At 36.4% G+C, this 18,442-nt stretch overlaps 1 protein-coding gene across 5 annotated transcripts in view; it reads left to right on the top strand.

Moving 5' to 3' along the window:
* Positions 1 to 18,442, top strand: part of LAMA2 (laminin subunit alpha 2) — a 511,376-nt gene that overhangs the window by 456,858 nt on the left and 36,076 nt on the right. For all 5 annotated transcript variants that reach the window (XM_053664793.1, XM_053664792.1, XM_053664790.1 and 2 more), the window contains 3 exons: positions 10,110 to 10,272; positions 10,938 to 11,082; positions 17,921 to 18,059. In XM_053664793.1, coding sequence (XP_053520768.1) covers positions 10,110 to 10,272; positions 10,938 to 11,082; positions 17,921 to 18,059 — 447 coding nt within the window. The remainder of the gene's footprint in view (positions 1 to 10,109; positions 10,273 to 10,937; positions 11,083 to 17,920; positions 18,060 to 18,442) is intronic.

Genomic DNA, 18,442 nt, shown 5'->3' with positions numbered 1-18,442 from the left:
GAATCTATAGATTGCTTGGGGTAGTAAGCACATTTTAATGATGTTAATTTTTCCTATCCATGAATACAATATATGCTTACACTTGTTTGTATTTTCCTCAATTTCCTTCCTTAGTATGCTATAATTTTCTAAGTACAGGTCTTTTACATCCTTGATTAAATTTATCCTTAGGTACTTTATTTTCTTGTTGTGATTATAAATGGGATTTTTTTTAGTTTTTTTCTGATAGTTTATGATTAGTATATGAAAATGCAACTGATTTCTGAATATTAATTTTGTATTCTGCTACTTTACTGAATTCATTTATCAATTGTAGTAGTTTTTGAGTAGGGCCTTTAGGGTTTACTACGTGCAATATCATATCATCTGCAAATAATGATAATTCTGTTCTTTCTTTTTAATTTGGATGCCTTTTATTTTTTCTTTGTATCTGATTGCTGTGGGTAGAATTTCAAGTACCATGTTGAATAATAGGGGAAAGAAGACACCCCTGTCTTGTTTCCGATCTTAGGGGAAACACTTTTAGTTTTTGCCCATTGAGTATGATGTTGGCTCTGGGTTTCTCATATATGGCTTTTATTATGTTGAGCTATGTTCCCTCTGTTCCCACTTTGCTGAGAGGTTTTTCTTTTTTCGTAAGTGGATGCTAGATTGTATCAAATGCTTTTTGTGCATCTGTTTATATTATCAGGTGATTTTTTAACCTTCTTTATGTTTAGGTGATATATCACATTTATTGATTTGCAAATATTGTACCAAGCTTACATCCCCATAATAAATCCCACTTGGTCATAGTGTATGATCTTTTTAATGTATTACTGGACCTGACTTGCTAATATTTTGTTGGGTATTTTAGCATTTATGTTCATCAGGAATACTGGTCTACAATTTTCTTTATTTGTGGTACCTTTATCTAGTTTTGGAATTAGGATAATGCTGGCCTCATAAAATGAACTTGGGAGTCTTCTCTCATCTTGAATTGTTTGGAATGGTTTGAAAAGGATAGTTCTTCTTTGAATGTTTGGTAAAATTTAACTGTGAAGGCATTCAGTTCAGGACTTTAGTTTGCTGGGAGTTTCTTCATTACTGCTTTGATTTCATCAATTCTAATTGGTCTGTTCAGATTTCCTGATTCCCCCTGATTCAGTTTTGGAGGATTGTATGCTTCTAGGAACTTATCCATTTTGTCCAAATTTTCCAACTTGTTAGCAAGTAATTGTAATAGTTATCAAAATTCTTTGTATTTTTATGGCTTCAGTTGTTGCTTCTATTTTTCATTTCTTATTTTATTTATTTGGGTTCTCTATTTTTCTTGATGAGTCTGGTTAAAGGTTTGTCAATCTTGTTTATCTTTTCAAAGAACCAGCACTTGGTTTCATTAATCTTTTGTGCAGTTTTTTAATCCTTATGTCATTTATAGCTGCTCAAATACTTCTTATTCTTTCCTCTACATACTCTGGGTTTCTTTGATGTTTTGTCCTAATTCTTTTAGATATAGGGTTAGATTGTTTATTTGGAAACCTTCTTGCCTCTTCAGGTAGGCCTGCAATTTTATGAATTTCCCTCTTAGCACTGCTTTTTCTGTTTCCTGTAGGTATTGGATTGTGTGTGTGTGTGTTCATTTTCATTTGTCCCAAGGTAGCTGTTGATTTCTTCCTTGATTTCACTGCTGACCCATTCATAGTTTAGTAACATGTTAATTAACCAAGTTAATTAACTCAAATACATGTTAATGTATTTGAGTGTTTTTCAAGGTTTTTTGTAACTGATTTCTAGTTTTATGCCATTTTAGTCAGAAAAGATGCTTGATGTGATTTCAATCTTCTCGAATTCATTAAGGTTTGTTTTGTGTCACAACATGTGGTATAAGCTAGATAATGTTCCATGTGCACTTGAAAAGAATGTATATTTTGCTGCTTTGGGATGAAATATTCTATAAATATCAATTAAATCCATCTCCTCCAGTGTGTCATTTAGGGTTGCTCTTGTCTTGTTGATTTTTTTATCTCTAAGAGTTATCCATGGATTCAGTGGGGTATTACAATCTCCCTGTTTATGATTTACTTTGCATATTCAGATGATCCTATGTTGAGTGTATATACATAGGGAGATTAAATTTGAATATTTAAATACTCAAATAACTCTTGAATATTTGCAAGGGTTCTATCTTGTTATTGGATTGATTCCTTTAGTATTATATAATGTCCTTCCTTGTCTCTTGTTATGGTATTTGTTTTGAAGTCTATTTTGTCTAAGCATTGCTACCCCAAGGTTTTTTGGTTTTTTTATTTGCACGGAATATCTTTTTCCATTTCCTCACTTTTAGTCTGTATGTGCTGGTATCTTTTGTTCTTCTAGACAGTATAAATATATGGGTCATGTTCGCTTTCCATTGAGCTATCCTATATTTTTGATTGGAGCATTTAATCCATTTACATTTAAAGTGATTATTAATAGGTACTTACTTATTGCCATTTCATTTTTTATGCTTATGTTTCTCTCTCTGTATATATTCTTTTTTCTTCTTCTTCTTAAAGAAGGTCCTTTAAAAGTTCTTGCAATACTGGTCTGTTGGTAAGGAACCTCTTTAGCTTTTTTTGTGGTTTTTCTGGGAAGCTCTTTATTTTGCCTTTAATTTTAAATGATAGTCTTTCTGGATAAAATAGTCTTGGTTTTAGTTCTTTGCATTCATTACTATGAATATTTCATGACTATCCCTTCTGCTCTGAAGTGTTCCTGTTGAGAAATCAGCTGACAGCCTTATGGGGGAATCCCTTGAAGGTTATCTTTCTCTTGCTGCTCTTAAGATTCTCTATCTTTAACCTTTGCCATTTTAATTATAATGTGTCCCAGCACGGGCTTCTTTGGGTCCCTCTTGTTCAGGACTTTCTACACTTCCTGGATTGTGTGTCTTTTTCTTTTACCAGGTTAAGGAAGTTTTCAGCCATTATTTCTTCAAACAGGTTCTCGATTCCTTGCTCCCTTTTCTCTTTCTAATGCCCTATGATTCAGATGTTGTTATGCTTGATGTTTTCCCAGAGGTTCCTTAGAATTTCTTCACTGTTATTTTTTTTTTCTTTTTGTTCCTCTGTTTGGGTGCTTTCTGTTATCTTGTCTTCTAAGCTTTTGATTCAGTTCTTTGCTTATCTAACCTGCTGTTGATTCTTTCTAGTGTATTCTTCATTTCAATATTGTGTTATTCATTTCTGATTTCTTTATGGTTTTTATGTCTTTTTTAATGTTTACTATCTCTTTGTTTAAGTTCTCACTGAGACCTTCCATCCTCCCCCTAAGGTCCTTCAGCATCTTTACAACCGTTGTTTTAAACTTTGCATCTGGTATCTTGATTGCTTCCTTTTCATTTAATTTTCTGGATACTTTTCTTATTCTTTCATTTGGGGCATATTCCAGGAATGACTTTTGTGTGGGTTATTTGTGACCTCTTATTGTAGTTGAGTCTTGGATGCTGTTGTCCCTTTCATAGGTGGTGTCATTCCTTAGGTTGGCTGACTATAAGAAAAGACCACAATTACCATGTATGAGTCATTTACAGGGGCTACCCTACAATGTGGAATTGTTCCCATCAGAGTCTGGGGCCTGCCATTATCTCCTTTGGGTTTGTTTTTTGGGTGACTGAAGCCCACCACTGGTTGTATTCATTCTGGGCTTTGGGGGTGAGGGCCTGGTGCAGGTTTAGTTTAGATATTGTGTGTAACTGGCCTTAGGCTACCTGTCTGGAGCTGTCACATCATCTACTGTTTCGGGCTGCATCTACTGGGCTGAGTGTGCATGGGAAGGGCCAAGTTATGTGCAAGGGTTGGCATCTTCTAACTCCGAACCAGTGACAGATCCAAAAAAGGTCTAAGGTTCCTTGAGGTCCACCCCCACCTGTCAGTTACTCTGCCACCTAGAGGTTCCTTAATCTTCCTCTGGAGCATTCTGAAGGACTGTAGAGTAGGCCCAGGCTGGCCACATCCCACAAATCCTTCCACAAGGCATGAGCCAGGTAGAACGGGGTGACCAGGTGGTGAGGATGGGGCTATTGTGTCTCCTGCTTGAGGGCAGCATGGTTAGGCACTCAGTGGAAGGAAAGTATTTCCTACTCCAGAGCCAAACCAGCTAGCTCTGCCAGGAGGAGCACATTGCAGGTTCATTTTGGGTGCAGCTAGCCAGCCCCAATACAGGAGCAAGCACAGCCGGGCGAAGCCAGCAGGGCGAAGCCACCAGGACCCAAGAAGACCAATCAAAATAGTCTGCTGTTGGGGGTGGTGCCAGCCGAGCCTGCAGGAGGGAGGTACACATGTCCCCTCCCCACCAAGCCACAGCAGTACAACCCAGTGGCTTTCTGAGTCCCCAAAAAGAGCCTTGGAAAGGGACACGCCCCAAAGGTCCCAGCTCTGATTAGCATTTCTTTCTGACCTGAAGAACTGAGCTCCACAGGCTGGGGCCAGTGGGACTTGGAAGAATATATCAAGAGTCTCCCACTGGGGCAGTCCATGCCAATCCTATAGAAGCAGGGTAAGACTGGCCCCCATTCCAAAGCCACGCCGTGGCTGAACCTCCAGGATTCTCCTCAGGGCCACATGATCCACATCTTCTTTTTAATGACTCCTATTTGCCCTAAGTTGCCCTCCCTGTAATGGACCCCCAGGTGAGTGTCCTAGAGCAAGATCCTCTGCCTTGGCCTTTTAAGAGAGCATCTGGGTTTCTAGCAGACACCCGTTCTCTTCCAGGTGGATAGAGTCCCTGCTGATTTTCACTGTCAGAAGTTATGAGGGCTCCTCTTCCTGGCTCTGGTGCTCTGGGCTGGGGGTTCTGCCTTGGGATTGAGACCCCACACTGCTCAGAAAGGACTCTGGCAGTGGAGTTATCCCTCCAGCTTCTCAGCTGCAGCAAGTGACTGCAGGGCCAGCCCTCTCCGTATCTCTGCCCTTCTTACCAGTCTCTGTGTGGCATCTTTTGTAAATCTTTGGTTACAGTATTTCTGTTCAGCTGTCTTTCAGTTGGTTATTGAGGTTGATTGCTTTATAGTTTAGCTGCAAATCCAGTTTGACTCCAGGAGGAGGTGAGTGTAGCTTCTATCTCTTCTACAGCCATCTTGGAATCCTAATTTTTTTTTTCTTAAAGAGAGATTTTCTTCAAACTAATTAAGCTTCAGACCTCACTAAGCCTGGATTCACACCCCTTCTGTTTTTAATAAAGCATTGAACTCTAGTGCAAGTTTTAGCTTCTATAGGATTTTTCAAATAACATCTAAGGTTCTTTAAGTGTTTCAAGTAGAAAAACTCATGGGCTTTAAAGATTCTGCTTAAGTGCAAAGGAGAAGGGGTCAAGATGAGTCAGGAGAAATTGCCATAATACATATTAATTAAGAGAGAGAGTAGACTCGGTACTTTAAAGTAGTTAACAAACAAATAAATGATATATGGAGAATGAATGTTCTTAGATAAATCTAAATAGAGGATATATAATAATTAGCTATCAGTGGGGGATTTCTCAGCACAAAAAACTTAGAGCTCACTATTCAACTGTGCCTATAACAGTTTTAATTATATTAAATTAAATACATACAAATGTAATATATATGTATCAATTCTAAAATCAATAGGTGCTAAGGAGTTTTCATGTTTTATTTCTAATTTTAAAGGTACATACCAGGACCCAAATTCCCCATTAATGTAGCAGAGTGCACTTTACATATTTTTGGGGGCATCTCTATATTTTCAGAGAAGAAAGTAGCCCCCACAACTTCTCCCTTTAAAAGTTTTAACTTACAGCTTCCTATTTATTCTTTCCATTAAAGACTTGCCATCGTGGCATTGAGGACAGTGTACAATCCCGACCCATTTAAAGTGGTTTGTTGGTTAATAACCTCCAATCAAATCTAATGCAGAATGTTGTCTCTGAAAGTTCTTTCAATGCAACAAAGACAATGAGGTTCACATTAATATTCTGTAGTTCACACACAACGCCAGCTTTCCCTGAACACTTCTTTGGTAAATTTATAAGCAGCATTTTTGAAAGCTTATTTATCAACAAAAATCAAAAGCATTTAAATGTCTCTTCAGCAGTGTGTATTATGTATCAAGATAACATTACAAATTATCAACTCCTCAAAGATCTCTATGCCTTCAGTATATAGAGTATTATGCAAATTAATATAAATATAGTAGTATTCATACATATAGGTGTAGGGTTTTTTCTCAGATTACAGAGACTTATACTTACAACTTCCTGATAGGATGAATAAGCCCAGTAGTGGCTATCAGGAAACATATAGCCAGGAAGGGAGACAAAAGAGAAACATTAAAATATCAACAGATGAGACATAATAAAAATCTCTTTTAAAAGGTGCATTCTGAGTATACCAAAATTATTTACATTGGGTTAAGAGCGTCAAGATCTGCTTCATGGAGGAGGTGACATTTGAGATGGGCCTTAACATAGAATAAGAGTCCAGAGGAAGAGATGGCAGATAGAAAGTGAAGAGTATTCTGGCCCCAGGGACTAGTGAGAGCAAAGTTGGGAAGACCAGAAAGACAGTGTGTTCATAGAAAAGAGTGAGTAAAATCCGTTACATCACTTGATTCATACATGTGCATTTGCTCATACAGGATTGGCAAATGAGCAAATGATTTTGGAAAGGGGCAGAAGTCATCTAGGTTCTTACACAGTTCTTCCCAGCATATTGATGTCTGCACCTGTAAGCAAAGGCAGCTGAATGAATGCAAAGTATACCTGTACAACTGCAGATGCCAGGTTCAAAAGCACTGGACCCCTAATACAGCCTGTGCACAGTACCCTGTCACTCAGGAACTTGCCTTGGGTTTGGCCAAGGCTCTGTCTTAAAAGTGCTCAATGCCTAGTTATCCTCCATAATTGTGCTTTAAATTGTTTTCATTTATTTTTATTTAAAAATGCATATAAATTATAATTTACATTTACTATTGTTTTATATTAGTTTCAGATGTATAGCATAGTGGTGAGACAATCATATACTTTACAAAGTGCTCCTCCTGATATTTCCAGTACCCAACTGGCACCATACCTCATTATTACAATATTATTGACTGTACTTCCTATGCTGTACTTCACAGCCCCATTTCTGCTTCGTGATGACCAATCTGGTTTTCTCAGTCCCTTCACCTTCTTCACCAGTCTCCCAACAGCCCTCCTCTCTGGCAACCCTAACTGTGCATTCTTCCCACATCCGTCAGTCAGCAGGGGCAGCCCTTCTTTACATTCCTTGCCATCAAACTGCCTTCACCTATGCCTTTTAAGGTAAAGTTCCATGTTTACTAAAATAACTATGTATTATTTTCAACATACCTTTATGCGTGATGCTAATATTGCAACCAAGATTATTATTGGTTTTTTTTTAGTTCTCTGATTACAGAGTTGCATAAATTTTGAGTGACTTGCCCAACCCTGTTTTCCTATAAGCCTTGGTATTTGTAGAAATAATTTTACAGGACTCTTAGTGTATGTTTTCTTTTCAGAAGAACATAGATCACAACTTAATATAGAAACAAATCATTTTAGTTTTAGGGAAGAAATGATTATATCAGCAAGATAAAAAAGATGAGGCTATGCATCATAGACTGAGAAAATTTTAGAGATGATCTTAGAATGTCAGTGTTAGAAATTCACATCTAATAGGAGTCAGTAGTAAGCATATAACTGTTGTTATACTTTATAAAGAGTAACCTTTCAGGGATATTAAAAAAAGAAGTGAAATCTTAATTTTTTTAAATTATTATTTTAATTTTTTCATTAAGATTAAAGTAGAAAAGAATAACTGCTACAAGTAAAATTTATTTAACTGAACACTGAAATGATGATGAAGCATTAATATACTAAACCCCAATATACATCTACTTCTACAGTCAACAGGTTACGTGAGGGAGGGCATGGCTGTTCCAAGTAGCATAACCAGTCCTCACCAACTTGACCAGACAGCAAGGTTCACAAGAGAAACCAAGACAAGCTTAGCATTTTATTAATTATAAAAAGGATAGTTACTTTTTTGGTAAATGAAAAGGAAAACTCTAGGATAATGTTAGATTTTTGAAGCAGTATAGACTCTACCTAGAACGACTCAGTTTTTTCTACAGCTGAATGTCACCTATTTAAAGCCAGACTTACCTGGTTGTGGTCAATGAATTAAGTGAAGTGGGTTGTGCTACATCTATAGGTTTAGCTGTTCTGAGCTCAAAACTCTTCCTGCAGATTTGTCTTTTGCATGAATAGGACAATGTTCTCTAGCACTGGAGTAGGGTGGGGCCTCAGAAATCATTCAGTAATCTAATTCTTTCAGCTCACATTTGAGAAATTGAAACCTGGAGTTTTGAGTGACTTATAGCAGGGCCTTAGTGAGATTCCATATCAGACTCCAGAGCCCCTGAATCTAATTTGCTATTTTTTAATGCTATGTTGAGGGAATAAATAGATCAAGGACATGAGGGCACCAAGGTATAAATATCCCAGAGTTTTGTATAAGAAAATGAAAATATGATAATTTTGTTTTGATTTTAATACTTACCCTGACATTGAGGTTTTAGGTTGTTTTTATTTTTGTTTTTTAAGTGATAAATAACAATCCACTGGGTCAAAGCATCCAGAAAACTGTCAGCAGTGATTCCTGTGTTCCTTTCTGGTTGTTGCTGGTAGCATGGCTGTATCCAATGTGCAACACTTCTCAGTGGCCTCTAAACAGCATTCCCTTTTCTCAAATGTAGTGACCCAGAAATTAATAAAGTTGTTGTCATAATGAAGACCAATAATAACCAATTTATTTGCTATATTATACTGTTAATAGGTTGATTTAGTTCCTCAAACTTTTAGTTAGCACTTTCCATGAAAATTTAAAAATATCTTTAAGTTTATATTAGAAAAAAAGTACACATTTGATCTTATTTCAAATTAGATATAATTTTAAATTACAAAGACCTAATTATGAAAGAAACAATAAGACTCCTTCCTTTTGTCTTGAGAATTTTGTTCTTCTATGGTCCAGGAATAGACAGAAAGCCAACTTGTCTAAAAGATCTAACAACTCTTTGTCCACAAGTCCATAATATTTTTCCACTATTATTTTTCTCATTAACCAAGGTTTCATGCAAATAATATTCTAGGCTTTTGTTAAGCTAAATGACATATCTATAATATATCTGAGTATAACCTCTCTGCTCTCAAGGTATTATAGCCCTCCAACTTTAGAGATTCAAATATATGCTAACATGCAAATATTTAAAGTTTAAAAAGTATCTCCACAGTTAAGATTATTCTGTAATGATATCAATTAGATAAATAGATAGATAGTAGATAAATAATATATAACTTCTCATTTTAAAAAGAAATCTTTTAAAATAGTACATTTACAAGACTTATTTTAGATATTCTTTAATTATTCAACCAATGTAGTTTCTGTGAGGCAATTTGCTATCCTAAAATCTCATTAGCCAGTATCACACTGGATGCAGAGTTAGTACCTGGCATGGAACCTGGTCCAGATTTCTAGGTGGTCTCATAGATCTTATATTCTAGTGAAGAGGACAGATCAACAAACACACAAATAAATGGAGGTGCCCTTCATTGTCTGAATTCAATCTGTCCCAGAAAAACCTATTGGATATTAAGTATTCGCGAAGTAGGGACCTGTATTCCACTATGTTTTCTTTGCTTACAACTCCAAGTTCATACTTTTTGACCACCTTCACTCATTTCATCCAACCCCCTTCGCTATTATGATATATAATTAGAAATGTAATCATGCATTTTAGCCTGTTCTAAGACACCACTAGTTCACACCACTGAGGCATAATTAAACATCAATACAATCATCCATCAAGTACTTTCGTAAAACACACCATTTCAAACATCAGTGGCCTAGTTACTAAACATCTAATGAAGTCCAAGTCATGGATGGCGGTTACTTAGTCTAGGACGGTGACAGTGGAGACAGAGAGACGTGGAAGTATAGAAGGTATATTTGATATTGTTTCTGCCCTACAACAGCTTATAATTGAGTCTGAAAAGATAGTTTGATGCATTGAATACTGATAGACTAAGTAGACATTGTCTGATTCCTGTGAACTATCTCTCTTCAGTCCTCAGGTGGAAGATAGTGAGGGGACAATTCAGTTTGATGGAGAAGGCTATGCGATGGTCAGCCGCCCCATTCGCTGGTACCCCAACATCTCCACAGTCATGTTCAAGTTCCGAACATTTTCCTCAAATTCACTCCTGATGTACCTTGCCACAAAAGACCTGGTAAAGATATGCACAGCTTGTCTTCCATGATTGAAATTTTTTTTTCCTTTTCCCTAGTATTCTAATACAAGTATTAGTTATTGTTAAATTATCAATTATTGTTCAAAGGAGTCTGTAATAGCCAAGAGTGAGTGATGCGATAGTACATATATATTTTCATTGATAATTGCAGATATAATTTAATTATCACTTATTTTCATTATAACTCCCCATATAACCCTTTAAGAGGAGCACCCAGTAAAGATCACCCTGGTATGGAATCATGAAGAAGCGAAACTTCTTCCTTAGTCTTGTTCTACAGACCTAAGTTGAAAGATAATTCTAAATATGCTCACTGTTTTTTCCAGGTCAATACTTCTTAGTAAATCCTTTCAGGGGACATACTTTTTAGTCTGCTTATTATGTTTTGAAAAGAACTCACTTTATACTCCTGTCATAAAAGGATGCATCTTAGTAATTTAGTTGCGACTATTCGCACCGTACTGCCACACCCACAAATATTCACGAGATAGTAATGCCAATTTTATTTTCCAAATGCAGTTCAATTACCAATCAGTACATTCAGTAATATAGCGATAAGGTCCTATTATAAACCCCACAAAGAAAGTGACTACCCGTATATCTCTGTGTATCTAATCGCTGGTGTATTTTTACTCTATTAATAGAAAGATTTCATGAGTGTAGAGCTCTCTGATGGGCACATAAAAGTCAGCTATGATCTGGGTTCAGGAATGACTTCTGTTGTCAGCAATCAAAACCATAATGACGGGAAATGGAAATCATTCACCCTCTCAAGAATTCAAAAACAAGGTGAGTTTCTGTAGTAATAATGCACTGTGAGCCTTAATCATGTTCTCCAAAGCTCTCATGTACCTAATCATGAAGAAGACCCTGTCTGTAATTTTAGGTACTCACAAATTCTGTGAAAAATTGATGCAGTCATTTCTCTGGCTTAGATTATAGGGGGTTTATCTTAGACATGACTGATTGAAGAGCCACATGGTTCTCTGTCATTTTCTTTGGAAACTGAGAGCTTAATTTAAAAGCATAAAATTGTCTTACAACTTGTAAAATTATATCCTGTAGTAGGATTGAAAAGGTTGTGTGCCTTTTTTTTTCTTCTTCCTTTGCTAAGATGTTTGCTTTAGAAAGGCCCACAGGTAGAGTTCTAGAGGTTGTTCGGTCACAGCTACCCATCCTTTGTTTTTTGAAATGTCAAAAATTTGTGTGTGCAAATAAATGACCAAGCATAATGTAACATTTTCATGGTCCCAAGACATTTTAAAATCATGTTCCCAAACATTATCTAATTTGTTCATATCAAAGGTATTTTGCTCTGATGTTAGCAAAAGGGAAACATAGACTTAAACATCACAGATATGTACATATGTTGTCACCACCAAGACAGAAATCCAAATCCATTAGGTTTAGTGGGCTGCTGTTTTTATTTAAGTATAAAATTCCCTGTTCTGTGTACTGTCACATTGCTGATATCTGCAAATGAAACTCTGATACTTCTGTTTATATAGTCAGACCTAATTAATTTTGACCATGCCCAAGTAACATTTCATGGAAACTTACCATATTTTTTGGACTATAAGATGCACCCCCCCCCAAATTTGGGAGGAATAATAGTTGTTAATGCTGCTGTTGAGTTCTGTTTACATTTACATTGGTGAAATATTATGTTATTTATGTTATTAAATATTTTACCACATTTTTTTCTTTAAAATTTTCTTCCTATTTTCCTCCTCTAAAACCTAGGTGTGTCTTATGGTCCAAAAAATATGGTAGGTCTAACTTTGCACTGTCCTTCATTCCTGCATTTAACAAATACCTGTCAAGCACCTACTAAGTATCAGGTTGGCCAAAATTTCATTTGGTCTTTTTTCTGTAAGATCGCTCTAGTCGTGCTTAGTTGCCTTTAACTTCATTTGAAACAATTTTGTTAGATTGCATTATGACAGCTGTCATATCAGCATGCTTTAAAAAAGAACTTACCAAATTGAATTTTTCTGTAGCCATTTTAAAATTGAAGATGGAAGAAAATACACAGCATTTTCTGTATTTCATGCTTTATTATTTCAAGAAAGGTACAAATTCAACTGAAATGCAAAAAAAAAGTTATTTGTGCAGTGTATGGTGCTGTGATATATGGAGAAGTGTATGGAGTGTATGGAGAAGGTGCTGTGATGGATTGAATGTGTCAAAAGTGGTTTGCAAAGTTTCATGCTGGAGATTTCTCACTGGACTGTGCTCTGTGGTCAGGTAGACCAGTTGAAGTATAGCAATCAAATGAGACATTAACTGAGAACAATCAACATTATGTCACATTGGAGACAGCCAACATACTCAAAATACCTGAATCAATAAGTTACTGGTGTAAATGAAAAATATATCTTTTATTTTATAGAAAAAAACCATATGGACTTTTTGGCTAATCCAATACTATGCAGGAACTAAATAAAGTCTATGACAAGTTCTTAACTTCAAGGAGCTTATAGTCTAATGGGGCACTAGACAAGCAAGGTAGTGGTTATTGGACAAAAAGTTAATTGCTGTGTAGATATATGTCTAGCAGGCTAGGAATCTCAGAAGATGGGGACATGTAAGTCAAGCAGAGAAATCAGAGCCCAGGGGACCACCCCTGAGGTGCAATCAGAAGTTGAGGAGTTCGCTGGAGGGAAAAGCATCGTTTAACATTTCAGAGAAGTAAAGTGAGAGTCTGAAGTGCTTCAGAGAGCACAATAAAAAATACATCATTTTCCAAATGCTTTTCCCTGGAATATGAAACTCTGGAGAAACCCCTTGTTGTATAAAAACTGGTTTTGCACTGTATAAATGGGAATACTGCTCAATATATCGTCCCCATATAAGAGAGACATAGTGCACATTGCATGTTGGAGGCTCTGCATAGTCAAAACATTGTTTAACTCTGTTTGACCCAACATGTCCCGAACATCTTTGATTGCCAGAATCCCTCCATTCCTATAATATTTGCATTCTGCTGAACACATTTTGGGAAATGTTTTAGTAACTACAAGTAAATCCACAAGCTAACAGGGTGGATGTGGGTGTAAAATTATTAAATGGGAAGAGAGATACAGAGCCAGTCATAAAGGGTCTTATAAAATAAGCTAATGAGTTTCGAGTTTATGGTGAAAGCTATAGAGAAGTATTAAGAGTTTTAGTCAAGGGTATGACACCATCACACTATCAGATTTGTGCTTTGGTAATGTTTCTTCAGCAGCAATTCAGCAGATAGATTTGTGACAGTTTTGGATGCTGCTGCAGTCTTCAGTAAAACAGGTGAAGAATGAGAAGGAAAGGAAAATGGAGAGGAAAGAATGGAGTAAAACTATATTAAGCATCTTAAAACTAAAGAGCTGCGTGATACGCTCAATGTGAATGCTGTTAACTTATCAAGAAAATTTATCAAGAATGTTTCCTTTTTTGTTTGTTTTGTTTTTGTTTAAATAACACAAATATGGCTGTACCATTGACCAAGCTGTTGGTTACAGAAAAATGAGTAGGTTTTCTGGAAGAGATGCTGAGTTCTATGTTGGACATGTTGTGTTAAAGGTAGTAGTATTCTTACCATCTTTCACAGCCTAGGGAAGCTGTGTAATGAAATGGGCAGGCAATGAGCTGTGTGTTTCTGAGGATCGGCAGAGCTCTGGAGAGAGATGAGTAACTAGGAACCATCATCATGTTTTCCACAGTTGTAGCTGAATGCGGATGGGAAAACCCAAGCTGACATATCTAGAATAAGTTGACCCAAAGCCCTGGAGCCAACAGCAGTATTGAAGCAGTACAGTAAAGGGAGATTCCACAAAGGGGGCTGTAAAGAAATAAATGGAGAAAAAAGAAAAAAGGAAGATAGACTCTCAGTAGGTCAAACTGGAGGCAGAGTGACCAATTAGTCCAATTATAGCCCAGGCTGAAGGTGAATGATGGCTTCAAACAAGAGTTGCAGTGAGACTTGACACTAGGGAAATGAAAAATAAACCCACGATGTGATGGCTTTATACAGTTATTAGAACGTCTAAAATGAAAAGGACTGGCCATACCCAGGCCTGGCAAGGATGTGGAGCAGCTGGGACTCCTAGGCACTGCTGACAAGGACATGAAGTGGTGCAGCCACATTCAAAAAACAAGGTGGCAGTTTCTTAAAAGGTTAAATATATACACCCATCGCATGAACCATCCTAAGTATCATCCAGGACACATGAAAGCATTTATTCATACAAAGACTTGTACCAGAATGTTCATAGTACCTTTATTCATGATGCTCAAAAAAATTTTTTTAAAACTCAGACATCCATCAACAAGTAAATGGATCTACAAACTCCCACACAATGAAATAGTATCTAGGAACAAAAATAATGAACTTAATGTATACATAACATGGATGAACCATAAAGCAGACAAAAAAGAGTACATTCATGTAAAATTATATAGAAAGTGCAAACTAACCTACAGTCACAGAAAGCATTGTGATGATTTCATGGATATACGTATTTTTTTAAATGTCAAATTATATGCTTCAAACATGAACAAATTATACCATGTCAATTCTACTTTGGTAAAACTGTGTTTTAAAATAGGGCAGCTATGACAGTTATTTAGAAGATGAAATTAATAGCCCTGTCTTTGATTGATTAGATGTGAAATGGTGGGAGAAAGTTAGGATGACCACAATTTAAAAGATTAAGTGGGGCAGGGGGCAGTCATAGTGCCACAAAATAAAATAAATAATACAGATTTGGGAATAAAAAGATCATTTTGATTCGGAATATGTTTAGTTTCAAGTACCAAGGAGGTAGATGTACAGATGATGTTGTATCACCTGTTGAATGTGGATTTTTAGGCAAAAATCAGGTATAGACATGTATATATTTGAGTTGTTATCATATGGGAAGCAGATATAAACTTGAGGGCACCTAGAAAGCTAAAACCTGAGAAGTGGCCCAACGAGGGCACATTAGGGAACATAAACATTTCAGAAGTGTTCAGAGAAATGGGGCCTGGGAAGGGGTCTGAGACTGGTGAGGAAGGGCAGGGAAGCTGGAGAGTCTGATATTGTGGAAGCCAAAAGAAGAAACTTTCTGGAAGGAAGGAATTTAACAATATCAAATGCTGCAGATGTGGACCAAGGACAGGAGGACCTGTTGGGTTTGTTGGAGGTGGGGAGGTCACCTGGATTTGGGCAAGATCAGATTCCATAGGTAGGGTAGGGATGGGAATTCAAACAAGGCTGCAGATAGGTGGGCCCTTACTCCTGTTTGGTGACCAGATTAGTTGTTTTATGTGAATCCTTCTCTACTAGTTGGTAAAAGTACTGTCCACTGAAATTCAAATGCTTCCTTCAGTACGCATTCCCCGCCTCTGAGAGTCACTTAGTAGAACCACAGTCCACCACCAGTAAAAGTTTGCCAGTTCCCACAGGTGCATTCAGATGGGCAGACATGTGACTACGAAAGATCATTTGAGCTTCCAGTGGACTCAGAGAGAAGGAAGGAATTACCAAAGTAAAAACAACTTGTTCATAATGACTCCGCATTGATTGTAAAATGCTAGTTAGGCCATTACTCTGTGTCTAGTAGTTAATAAAACCCTTATTTCCCTGCTTACCTATAAATGATGTCTGAACTCATCAACACTAAAATTTTATGTTAATAGCTATTCTGTAAGGGAAAGAAGTAGGGCAAGAAGTAGACGCAAGTGTTAGCATTTCAATGCAGTAACCATTTCATCACTAGCACTCATGAAGGGTGGAGTCCTTCCTCCAAATCAGTAAAAATATGCCAACCTATGTCTCTCTGCCAGAGTTAATGCTTGGGCCAGTGAGCTTCAGTTCCATTGTGTTTCTGCTCTTTAATCAGTTCTTCTTAGAATGACTTCCAAAAATGCATATATTCATGCAGGGATAAGAAGGAAAATTACCTCCAGTCACTGGCTTGCTTAAGATAGAGGCAGAATCTCATTTTCACGAACACCATTAAAATATGTACCAGGTCTGTAGAAAGAGGCTATCTTTGTGTTCCAGGCAGCAGTCTGGAATGAAAACTTTGTAGATCTGAATAAAAAGGAATATGTATGAAAAAGTCTTGAAAACAGTTTTTTAATTTTAGTGACCAGTCAGGTCAAAATATATGTGCATATGAAGTGAATATGTATATAATCATAATTAGATTTTAAAATCATAATTTGCTAAATATTATAATAAGAAATTTATTTTTTTAGAATCTTTGTTGTCTGCATGTTTTTATAAAACTCTGCTTTGAGGATATGAGGTCTTAATAAAGTTTGGGTGTTTTATTTTGGTCATTTTGAAAGGCAATTGTGTTTGGTTTTATTGAAGAGACTTCCATTTGGAATTGAAGGGTGACAGATTAAAATGGAATTTTGGAGTGTAATACTTTGTTTTCCAAATAGCGCTACTCTAAAAGATGATAAGTTGAGGGAAAGTAATAATAGTCCATGGTCAAATAAATGTAGCAAATACTTCTTGCTGTATGTCCCTGCTGGAACATTACGTTTCATATCAGCACATTGAAAGATCTGGGTGGTCATAAAACTAAGATATATGTTTATTTTTCTTAACCCAGTGTTTATTATATTTACTTGAACTAGGAACATTCAAGAAACTAGCTTTCCAAAGAATAAACATTTAGAAATACCATTATAATCCGTCTGGTTCAAATGGCTATTTTCAGACCCTTGCTAATTCAGATCCTATACTAAGCAAAGATTTGGAGGCCAAACCTGTCATGTTAATAAACTAATGTATCAATATGCATCAAGGGGTCAAAATACAGTACATGAAGCAGTTAAAGTCTGGGCCTAAGCAAATATTATGGTGAGGAAGCACATCATTCAGAAAGAGTCTGGCTTTACTAAAGCCAGAAAAGGGGGGGAAAATCAATGAGAGAAGGGGTTTTTATCCACTTGCTGAAGAAAGCAGTTTCAACAGTGAAGTGCCTATCTCTTTCTCTTTTTCTATTTCTGAATTTTTATACTCATCATATTTGAAACACCTTTAAGACTTGAGAGAAGGCAATAAGGCATGAAGGCTGTACCTCTCCCACAACACTCAGCATCCTTCATCTGAAATGTAATTTACAGTGGATGTGGACCCCATCATCTTGCAAAACCAAACACATCAGTGCACAGCTGTCCCACCCACATTACTTGTGGGTGAGCCAAAGCCCCAGCACTTCTGTGAATACCGAAGTGTACAGAAAGAGCCACAAATTCAGTATTTTAATAATCTAACTCCCAATTAGATCATTATCTTACTATTAGTTAATTACCTTCATTTTCTAACTACTCATCTGTACTACAGAAAACTATGTCAAATGTTTCTTTGACATTCACCTATCAAAACTTCTTCTTTTTATTGATTGGTTAGCCTTCATTTGTGTTCAGAATATCATTTTCACCCTCTCTTTGTGAATAGTTTAATAATGCATTTCATTGATGTTTTTGTTTCTATGATTATTAAATAGTCATGTATGGTAAAAATGCTTAAGAAAGTCAATGTTAATCTGAGAATTAAAGTAAATTTATCTTGAAGTAACAGTGGTGATATAGATGTGGTTGGTATTACTCAAATAAAATGTTAAATTTCCTCTCTCTTTTACAGCCAACATATCAATTATAGATATAGACACTAACCAGGAGGAGAACATAGCAACTTCATCTCCTGGAAATAATTTTGGTCTTGACTTGAAAGCAGATGACAAAATATATTTTGGTGGTCTGCCAACACTGAGAAACTTGAGGTAATTTAGTATTTATTCAGAGCTAAAGATTAAGTTTTAATTAAGTGGCCACTATGCTGACTGAAGCTCTGTAGTTCAATTACAACAGGAATATCATATACTCTTTTTTTCTGTAATGTCATTTAATCCTTTTCCTGTAATATCATATAATCTTTAGTTACAGAGAGATGTAATCAAAAAAATCATGTTGCATGTTAGAACACCAGGATTGAGAAATTTGATATCTTTGTTAAAGAGATGGACAAGAATAACTCTTGTCCTTATAGCCACCTGATGAAAAGAATCATAGAACTAATTAAAGGTGGAAACTACCGGTGAATGTGGATCTTGTAATTGCTGTTCTCCTTGCACGTTCCCTGGAGAAAATGACACACTGACATTGC

This window comes from Artibeus jamaicensis, unplaced genomic scaffold, assembly GCF_021234435.1.
Source record: "Artibeus jamaicensis isolate MK-2021 breed Jamaican fruit bat unplaced genomic scaffold, CSHL_Jam_final contig_387, whole genome shotgun sequence".
Classification (NCBI taxonomy): domain Eukaryota; kingdom Metazoa; phylum Chordata; class Mammalia; order Chiroptera; family Phyllostomidae; genus Artibeus; species Artibeus jamaicensis.
Note: the sequence above shows the minus strand (reverse complement) of the source record. Positions and strands in the feature narration are given on the sequence as shown.